Source organism: Melopsittacus undulatus, chromosome 7 (assembly GCF_012275295.1).
Source record: "Melopsittacus undulatus isolate bMelUnd1 chromosome 7, bMelUnd1.mat.Z, whole genome shotgun sequence".
Classification (NCBI taxonomy): Eukaryota; Metazoa; Chordata; class Aves; order Psittaciformes; family Psittaculidae; genus Melopsittacus; species Melopsittacus undulatus.
In genome coordinates, this window is record NC_047533.1 from 45,778,996 (window position 1) to 45,789,935 (window position 10,940).

General features: G+C 41.4%; 2 protein-coding genes across 3 annotated transcripts in view; one reads left to right on the top strand and one right to left on the bottom strand.

The window, feature by feature from the left end:
- ARFIP1 (ARF interacting protein 1) overlaps positions 1-5,429 on the bottom strand; it is a 44,660-nt gene extending 39,231 nt beyond the window's left edge. For both annotated transcript variants that reach the window (XM_031048802.1, XM_031048801.1), the window contains exon 1: positions 5,264-5,429. The gene's annotated coding sequence lies outside the window, so the exon portion shown is untranslated. The remainder of the gene's footprint in view (positions 1-5,263) is intronic.
- Positions 5,430-5,995: 566 nt separating this feature from the next.
- On the top strand, positions 5,996-8,758 carry TIGD4 (tigger transposable element derived 4). Its single transcript, XM_005149013.3, has one exon. The coding sequence runs from the start codon at positions 6,021-6,023 to the stop codon at positions 7,557-7,559; it is 1,539 nt and encodes a 512-aa protein (XP_005149070.1). The 5' UTR covers positions 5,996-6,020; the 3' UTR covers positions 7,560-8,758.
- Positions 8,759-10,940: the final 2,182 nt, after the last annotated feature.

Genomic DNA, 10,940 nt, shown 5'->3' on the forward strand with positions numbered 1-10,940 from the left:
AAGTGCTCTTTGGTAAGTGGAGCTCACAGCCAATTTAAACTAAGCATATAAAAAAAAACCTGAATCCTTGGGAAAGAGGAGAGAGGAAAAAGAGGAGAGAGGAAAAAGAGGAGAGAGGAAAAAGAGGAGAGAGGAAAAAGAGGAGAGAGGAAAAAGAGGAGAGAGCAAAAAGAGGAGAGAGGAAAAAGAGGAGAGAGCAAAAAGAGGAGAGAGCAAAAAGAGGAGAGAGCAAAAAGAGGAGAGAGCAAAAAGAGGAGAGAGCAAAAAGAGGAGAGAGCAAAAAGAGGAGAGAGCAAAAAGAGGAGAGAGCAAAAAGAGGAGAGAGCAAAAAGAGGAGAGAGCAAAAAGAGGAGAGAGCAAAAAGAGGAGAGAGGAAAAAGAGGAGAGAGCAAAAAGAGGAGAGAGCAAAAAGAGGAGAGAGCAAAAAGAGGAGAGAGCAAAAAGAGGAGAGAGCAAAAAGAGGAGAGAGCAAAAAGAGGAGAGAGCAAAAAGAGGAGAGAGCAAAAAGAGGAGAGAGCAAAAAGAGGAGAGAGCAAAAAGAGGAGGAAGAGCCTGAAGTAAATCTAAAGAAGTTCCTAAATTTGTATTGATGTATTAGGCATGAATAACTAATGCACAAAAGAAAATCCCCCCAAAAGATTCACCATTCTAGCAGCAGATCCAGTGCCTTATTATAGGGAAGTTGCACAAAGATTGCCACCTTTTCTTCCTGCAGTACTTGCACATTTCAGACTCTACCACACCTAAACCTATTCAACTTACAAAGCAAATACTGCAGCACACCAATAAACTACTGGTTGAAGTAATCCTTTGTTACGAACTAATTGTTCTTCATAGTGTCTCAAAAGCAGCCCCACCCATTCAAGATAATGATACCCCCATACTAACTTCCCTGTGTGAGAAATTTTGGCCTGAAACTGTTGCTGGGAATGGTTGACTTCACACTAATATAATGATCATCCTGGTCAGACTGAAACTCTTCTGCAGCTGGATGAGACTCATCAAGTGCTGTGGTTTCACTGCTGTTTTCTGACATATCGGAACATGAGATAGGTTTGGCATGCATCGACAGATCTGAAAGGAGCCGGAAGTTGCACCTTACAGAAACTAAAGTAGACTTTCAGAAAGCATTTATTTTACATGTTCTTCTAAGGCAAACCATCTTTTGATGGTGAACAGGTCTTTAGCTCTCCAAAATCTAACCAGGACTAGGGATACAATCTAGCACAAGCTTCCACTGGCAAAGCAACTTTCCCCACACAGACAGCTAAGCTCGCAAGGTAAAACCCAGGAAGTCAAACAACGTTTTTCTGCTGTTTTACTATCACCTGCACAATACATTAATTGTATCCTACCATTACAAAGATCACAATTTTATTAAGACATGAGATTTACCCAAACACTGAGAGTCTATATTCATGCTAAGCCACTGCAACCTAAGAAGTTGTTAAGTCTGTTACACCTAACTAGAAACAGAATCCCTTTCATTTTATTCTCAAAAAAGTAACCCCCTCACCTGTATAGTCAGTAACATTGAGCACATGTGCAAGAAATCAGCTATGTGAGTACAGTGATCATGAAAGGTTAAGTTATGCACCTAAAAGAGCTTCCATAAGAAGCTAAATTTCATTTCAAATAGCTGGTAACTACAGGTGACACTGCAATTCACTCAGCTGTTTGAGAGGAGACAACCAACCATCAAAAATTAAACAGTCTATCAGTATTGAGCATAATTCACACATGACTTCATTAAGTCTTCCACCATTTTATACATGCTCAGCCACATACCAGATTAAGAAAAACTATGACGAGATGATTATTTTTATTGATATGGGGGTTCCTAAGCTATAAAACATTTCAATTAAAGCAAATAATTAATAAGGTAAGCAGCTCACATGACAAGGGAAATAAGGACACAAAGGCTGAGAAACTGAATCATCTAGATAATAGTACACCAGATAACCTATTACTTTACTTTGGAAAACTAAACACACAAGACATTTTTTCCCCAGAAAAACATTCAGGGCTACCACTGAATAAAGCTGGATTTTTCTCCAACAAAATCCCTTGAAGTAATTAAAAAACAAGTCTAATTTGTCTGTCTTAATTTGCTATAATTCTTTTGAATATGAAAGACTGCACAGCAAACATGCTGTTTTCCCCAGAGTCCTGTCCAAACTCTGCTTGTGGCTGAAAACAACCTCCTGCTCAACAGCTTATTTCTGAGCAGTTAACACATCTCCATTATAGACTAGAAGAGTGTAATTTCTTTGCTTTGCTGGTTAAACAAGAAGCTCAATTCATCTTGTAGTGCAGTCTTCTTAAGACAATTTGTACCTCAGTTTTACCACATTAGTGATTCTGGACTTACGTTTGTACCTCATAAACTTACACACCATGGTAACGCTGTTTAAAACTATTAAATGATACAAGCTGCAAAAAAGATGTTCTTGATTGCCTTAAGAACTCTTAACAATAAGGCACAAATCACGTCATAAGCCCTTGCAGAAGACACTGCATAATGACAATTAAGTCTGTAAAATCCAAATTAATTCACTATTTGTGTTACCACCTCCCCACACACAATTTTTTGTATAGTATTCTTCTCCCACAAGCAGTAGCAACACTTTCAACACAGCTCTGCAGGATCACACTGAACAACTTTAGAACATGAGAAGGGAAAAACACCCTGTAGATTAAAGGTGGCTTTTATTATAAGTTTAACTGCACATTCTAGTTTAACTACAGAATTTGCTGATAACTGCTTCAGTGGCAAAAAAAAGGGCATGTAAACATCAAATGCTGGATGTAAGGGTAAAAAAATTTCTACATGTTTACAAAGATTCAGAAGGCAAGATGTTCATGTGAAATTGTGCAAACATGGTATCTACATACATGTGTTACCTGTACTTCAGGTTCCATTAAAAAAATGCATAAAGACTTTTGTATCTCAGTGCTCCTGTAGGTATTAGAGAAAGGCTTTTTATAAGAGCTCTCTGATCTTCAATGCAGTGTGAATTCTGCATTATACACTACCTTTACACTAAAGCAGCCATGACTTTAAAACATCATAGGTGTTCAGTGTACCAAGACATTCGTTACCATCATCTGCAAATACAGCAAATCAAAGATCTCCTATTCGGAATAAACATGCCTGATCCATACTCTGACATTAATCTAAGCCCGAACCCCTGTCCTCATCACTTGTGTCCTTCTGGATTTTGTTTTTTCCCACTAGACCAATCCTGCAACTCCACACAAGTACTGCACCAGAGTAAAACAGAGGGACAGAACAGTCTGAAAATCTCCCCCCATGGCAAAGCCACTTTAAATGCATAGCTGACTACAACCTCAGTTGTAGCCTACCATAACTAAAAGTGAACAATTTTAAAGTTTTGGGAATTTACATATATAATTTCTTCAAAGTACAATGTAAAATGGAAAGCAAAGCAAAAGCTTATAAACAACAAGTCTCCTTCAGGACGATGACTTCAGAGACATTTAACTAATTACAGTTAGTGGTTATAAGAGCACGCATAAAAAAAAGGCAGATTCTTACTTGCTTATCCATGCAAATATGAATCAACATATCCTCAACAATAAGTTTGCCTTGAATAAAGGATTTATTCTTCACACAGTTACATTACTTCAGTAAATGACTTATGAGAACCATGGGATACTCATCAGTTACACCTGCTTTTCTGAGCAGGATGCACTGGCTTCTTCACTTAAGTTCTTATCTTAAACTAATTGCCAATAAAGCAAAAGCAAGGTATCTTTTGTCCAAATAAAGTTAATTACACTTTTATTACTCCACTGCATAGATAAACAATGAACGTTTTTGTTACACCACAATACATGCAAGTGCTGGTGGAAAATAACAATAACACATTTCCTTAATTTCAATTTCTATGAACACTTATCAGTAATTCTTGTCAAGATTAAGATTAACTGGGTTTTAAGAAGAATTTAAAGAACTGTATCAAACAGTTTCTGCTGCAATCACACCACAGTTTCCTCCTTATGCTCTTGAATTCCCTGGCTACTCCACTTGCATGATCTAATTATGCTTGAAAGTTACAAGACATGATAGAGGCAAGGACTGAAGAACTGGACTGCCACTAACTTCCACATTCCCTACTCTAGGTCAACCTGCCCCTAAATGCCTTAACACTCTGCTCTTCTCTGTATTAGCTAAGGCATGGGCTCCCATTATGGTTTCAATGACTCCCAAAACAGAAAGCAGCAGCTGATGAAGATATTGCCTCCGCTTCCAGCTTTTCCAATCTAATGTTCTTCTGTATTAATTACTCCTTACATTTTAACCATGCATGCACACACACATACATGCATAAACATATGTATGAGCCAGACAGCCGTTTAGAGTTGCACTGATCAAATGACATCCTCCCCCAGCCCTGAAAAAACCCCTTCTGTTATCTTTTCTACAGAATCAACATTTAGATAACAAAGCCACTTAGATAACAAAGTAAGGGCAAACTCCTTGTTACGAGTTCCACCAAGCATAAAAAACACGTTAGACACTGATATGACATCTGGTTCAGGGGACGCAAGATGAAAGGCTATGAGGGGGTTTCAGCGAAAAATGATAGATCAGAGAGGTACTATAAGCAACACCGGAAGTATTGCTTCTGGTTTGTAAACAATACCAAATACAACAACTGCTTGTCACGCAACACCACTGTGTTCCCATGTTTTAAGAACAAAAAGTCAGCTGCAAAAGGACAAATTGAAACGCTTAAAGCAGTAATCGTCAGGGTGTGGAGTAAGTCCCAGGGGCATGAAATTTACGCAGCATCTTAAGTTTGCTTCCTCCACTAACAAACAGGTGCCCTTTCCCTCTCGTGAAAGCCACCCTCTGCCCGCCCCCTCCGGGTGCCCACCACCACCCGAAGCAGAGATCCCGCCATAGACAAGCAAGGAGATGGGCAGACCGTAAACCGCCCCGCGCACCCGACCCCAGCCGCCAGCACCTGTGGTGACTGGCAGGGTACGGCGGCCGGGGGCAGCCCCCGGTGGGCCCCGCTAGCGGCTGCGGGCTCCCTCGGTTCCGCCGACAGGCCTAGCCGCCCGCTGCCAGCGCCAAGGGATTGCTGGGGAAGCGGAGACCGCTTCCACGGTATGAGACGTAGGACCGGACGGAACGGGAGGTGCGGTACAACCCCACTGCTGCGACTCCCGCCCCGGGCCAGGCCCGACCTGACCCCGGGGCCCAGAGGCCTCGCTCCAGCCTGTCCCTCACCTGCCGGCGGCACTGCTGCGACCCCGGAGGTGTCGTGCCGAGGGGGAAGGGATAAAGGGAAGGGGGGAGGAGGAAGCTGGGCAGGGCGGCGCCGATGCCCCTTCTCCAGCTTTATTTTCTTCCTCCTCCGGTACCAGCAGGAGCCGGAAACACTTGGCCGGAAAGGCGGCTGACGGCGGCGGGCTGCGGCCTCTCTAGGCTGTTGCCTGTGTGTCTATGGTTGCTACCCCGCCGAGCCGGAACCATAGCAACCGGAGTCGGGGCCTCAGCGGCCGGCAGCGCCACCTGCCTTGCACGCTCCTCTCAGCCCTGCCCTGCGCTGCCCGCTCCTCCTCTCCTGCCGGCGCTTTAATTTCACCCCGTCCGGCAGATGCTTCTGGGAGGGCGGCCCTGGTTTGGAGGCCCAGAGGCGGTGGCAGCCAGGGGCGACCCGTCCCCCCGCGGTGGTGTCGGCGCGGCGGGAGGCGGTGGCTCCATTCCCGTGGGGCGGGTGTGGGTACACTGGTTCCAGCCGTGGTACCGGCCCTGTCTAGCCCTCGGCGTGAGGCGCGGCCTCGGGCCGGCTCCGCAGGCGGCGCGCTGTCGTGCGGGTGCCAGCTGTAACGGGGAGGCTGCCCCAGCCCCTGCCAACTGCCATGCCCCTGAGGCCAGAGCAGGGGACTGGACACCGGCCTCATCCAAGCGTCCCGGAGCCGAAAGCGGCAGAGCCCCAGTGTGCCTGCCCGGGTGCGCGGCACTGGAATTCGGCCCTGGCACCATGGCTGAGGCTTCGGGGAGTCCCCTGTCCCAACCCACAGTGAGGAGGAAAAAAAGCATATCTATCGAGGAGAAAATTGACATCATAAGCGCGGTGGAGAGTGGTGAGAAGAAGGCAGACATTGCAGCCAAGTATGGCATAAAGAAGAACTCCTTGTCTTCAATCATGAAGAATAAAGAAAAAGTTTTGGAAGCCTTTGAATCCTTACGATTTGATCCTAAAAGGAAAAGGCTAAGGACTGCTTTTTACACCGACCTGGAGGAGGCACTGGTGAAGTGGTACCGAATTGCCCAGTGCTTGAAGGTGCCAGTAAACGGTCCTATGTTGCGCCTCAAGGCTAATGATTTTGCCCAGAAGCTTGGACATAATGATTTTAAATGCAGTAATGGCTGGCTTGATCGTTTCAAGTCAAGGTATGGATTAGTTTTCAGAGCTCAGCCTGCAGAGGCAGCTGCTACTACTACAGTAGATGCTTCAACACTTTGGTACCAAAATGTTCTTCCTTATTATTTAAATGAATATCAGCCAAAAAACGTGTTTTACATTCAGGAGACTGGATTGTTTTATCAGATGTTACCACATAACACATTTGCATTTAAAGGGGAAACTTGTTCTGTAGGTGAACTAGGCAAAGACAGAATAACTGTAGTGGTGGGTACAAATATGGATGGCTCTGAGAAACTTCCTTTGCTTATTATAGGAAAAAACAAAAGTCCACACTTTTCCAAAGATGTGGAGTCGCTGCCTGTGGATTATGTAGGAAATGATATGGCATGGATGACTTCACAAGTGTTTGAACAGTGGATGCACAAACTTGATGACAAATTTCAAGCACAGCAGCGACGAGTAGTTATTCTTGTTGATTCTCTCCCAGCTCACACAGAAGTAAAGAACCTGAAGTCTGTCAAGTTAATGTTCTTTCCTCCAGACCCTTCTTCATGTACAACTGTGAAACAAAGGGTTATCAGAAGTCTGAAGGTTAAATACAGGCACTGTCTCATCAAGAGATTTGTTGACTGTGTAGAAGGTAATGAAGAGTTTATGCTGCTTCTTCGTGATGCAATTGAGATGTTGCACCTATGCTGGAGGGCATTAACACCAGAGACCATTGTAAAACATTATAAAGAAACAGGATTCAAATTAGAAACCAAGGCAAATGGTGACAACACAGAGGCTGAAAGTGATTTTAATTTGCTTGCATATGCAGAGGCAGCTGGAGTGGAGTTTCCAGAAGGTTTATCTTTGGAGGAATACGCAGCTCTAGATGATGGCTTGGTAACTTACGAAATGCCCACAAATAACGAAGGGGTGCATGCCAAAGAAAGCGAATCAGATAAAGCTGGGACATTTGTTTGTGATGAAGATGAGGAGGAAGGTGATCAATTTCAGGGAGCTGAACAGCCTTTACCATCAAAATCTGAGGCTTTGAATGCTTTAGATACCCTTCGAAAGTTCCTCAGAAGTCAAGACATGGATGATTCTCTTCACGATTCCCTAGCTGACCTGGAGAATTTTATTCAACATGTAGTATGTAAATAAATAATTTTAGCAAAGTGTGAAAGCATGTAGTTGGAAAAAAAAAAGGGAATTATATAAAGAGTTGTATAAACATAGAAATGTATAAAAAGGAATCATAAAAGTAAACACAAATAGGCAGTTTAATAACAACTGTTGCTGCAATGTTTTCTAGTGTACTATTCTTGGGTGTCCAGATGTACATAATGAAAGAAATTTGAACTTATGAACAAGGGCTGTGAACTGGAGTTTTCCATAAAATCAGAAGGAAAGAACACAAAATTTGGGGTTGAGAGAGGAAATCAGCTGAACCTTTAAAATGATAATTGTAGTGAGTACGGTGGAGGCAAAAGCAGTTCTCTGAGCAGTTCAGTGCACTCAGGATGAACTGGTGCCTACTTGGAATTCTTTCTTCAGGAAGAGATTCAACACTTCTTCACAGTGACAGTATCACTGGTGTCTTTGGTATTGTTGACAGTAGAACAGTAAATATTTATCAGCTTGGTGCTTTTGATACTTAAACAAAAAATGGAGTAACACAGAAAATCCATGCTGAAGTTCTGAGAACTAAGGGTTGTTTAACATAATTTTTTTTGTCCTTGTTCAAGAATTCTGGTCATATTCATTCTTGCAGCAGATGATAAACAGCAGAAAGTTAGCAGTTTGGGATGGGTGTTGTTTTCTTAAAGCTGCTCATGTGTGTATACACAGGAATGGCATAATCATTTATCTGAGAGTCAAAAGACAAACAAACCTTTACTTGGTCTTTGAAGAGGTCAAAAGGGAAGGTCATTCTGTCCCCTTCAGCCTCTCTGGTATTTGGATTTGATGTAGGTCCTTCTGTGCAACTCCATGTATTTTTACAGTAAATACAGAACACAACCAGCTGATGTAGTACCTGCAAACCCATACCAACTCTTGTTTTATTTACTATACTTAATGGTTGTGCTGTAGGATTCAATGCACAGGTGTGGTTTATTATTATAACTGCCATGAGCAGGGGTGCTATTTGTGTGAGTGCAGTGTTGAGTAAATCACAGTACATTTACATGTCTTCAAGTATGCATTTCAAGCAATGTAATCATATCAGAGCCAAAAATCTCAATTTATATAGGACATAATGCTCCTGACTTTTTTCAAAGCCCATTTAAATATTTTCCATAGCTATCAGTTCTAATTCTTTCAAAAGTTAGAGATACTTTTTCTAATTTAGAGGAAGAAGAAAATATTTCATGGAAGCCCTTTTAGGGTACCTGTGTAATAAAGAATCTGCTATGGCACCTATAAGCCATCAGAAACAGTCTCTTGCTTATTTGAATCTTCAGTTTTCAATAAATAGTTTGGCTGAAGTTTTTTTGACTGTTCTTTCTGGTGGGGACAGTTTATCCACTTGTAACATCGTTTCAGAAAATGAATCAAATTGTTGGAAGACTGTGAAAGTATGGGGGGGGACACACACTCATGAGAAAATGCCTATGGCTAAACTGTATGAAAGTTTTACTAGAACGCCTACTAAAACCTCTCTTGTTATGAAATATCTGATGTGAATTCCATCCAAAGGATATTCCAATAAAACAAAAATTATCTGTTGAAATTCCAAGAAATAAAATCCCACCCAGAAATGTATAGATTCTGTGAAAGAGGTATCCCTCTGCATTATCTGTTTTATTATAATTTTAAACTACAGGTGCAAAGCCTTTTAAATCCAGAAGCTGTATCAGATAAATCAATACATTTTCCTTGCTCAAATACTTTAGAACAAGCTTATGAAAAGTACTTTGTATTTTGGCTAAGCTTATTTGAAGTTCATATAAATCACACAAAGCCCTATGGATAATTTTCCTATAGTAATCTTCTATTTAAAATATGTGATTTTCTTTGCAACAGCCCTTGCTAAAGGCAAGTTTAGAAAAAGACCTCTAGTATACGTATAGTGCATGTGTTTATCCTTTAAGATTTTACTTCACATTGGCCTGGGATCCAGGTAAGGAGACTCTCTGTCCCTTCTAAGAGAATTCTGAATGTGAAAGTGTTGGATCTGAGTGAGAAAGACTTTTGTAAATAAGCAGTAAAATTGGTTAAACCAGGGTTCAATCTACCAGAAGTGTAATCATTACAAGATGAGGCTTAGAAAATCAGGAGGTAGGAAATAAGGTTGGTAGCTGATAATGAAGAAAGTAAATTACTGAGTATTGTCATACTCCCTCATGAAAACTACAGGAAGGATTTACTAATTTGGCCTGTACTTTGAACTGTGTAACTTGCTTTACAAAACATAGAACCTGTCAAAATCCCATCTCTTTAGAGAATATATGATTTTGTCCTAGCCACCTAGTTCATTCTGAGAAACAAAACAAAAATGAGCTCACTGAAATAGGTTTTTTTTTTTAGGTCAGACACTCTATATTCTAATGCTATAGCTTTCAAAATTATTGAGGAGGCCAAGTATTTCTTTTCACCTGGAATTTGGTCACATTTGTAGTCAAACAGAGAATGTGAAATCCATTCTGAAGCCTGCTGCTCTTTCAGGTGTTTGTTCACAGGGAAATGCAGACTCCTTAGATCCAAAATTCTAGCAGCAAAAAAGGAAGTGGTATGCTATGTAAATGTTAGTCATTTTAGCCCGTGTACACAGTTAGAGCTAGAGATTTTTTCACAGTGTCTAGGTAAACCACCAGGACACTGGCTTTTTATATCTGGAGGAGGATCTTTTGGTGTGAGAAGAAAAACATTGCTTTAGACTGCGCCATGTTTAAAAAGAAGAACCTTTTCTACAAAAGGCAGGTTACTAAGGCTGCCATTTACTCTGATACTTCACATATTAGTTTGGACAACTACGTGCTTTTTGCTGTATGCTTTTTCACTTAGATAATGATTGTGTGCTTTGGCATCTAGTCAGTAGGGTCGCTTTCAGTAACCCAAGGTGACTTCCAGAGGCACAAACTCAAAATGTGAAGCTTTAAAAATATAACTGACTTCCAAACAAGGCCAAAATTGAAAAAGAAATAAATTTGGAAAGTATGTTTGATATAATCCTCAAAGTCATTTTTGTGTCATGCATACAAGGAGACACCTTACTGAAACCACTGCTTTCTTCTGGTGGGGTCAGTGCCTTGTACTTCTAAGCTGTATAAATGATGGACTATGATATTTTGCTATTTAAATTTATATTTCTTTCCTCTTCCACATTTTTTAACTATTGCCTTCTATCATTTGACATTCTAGTGTCAGTGTTAGGATAATTGGCACAACCTTCTGGCAAGCTGCTTTTCTCCGTACTCTCCCTATTTCTAATATTATCTTTTGCAGGTGGTATTTTTGAATCATAATATTTATCAGCTGCTGTCACCCTCTTGGTACACATGCTCGTGATCTCAGGCCCTAATTTCTCCATTGCTGTATTTA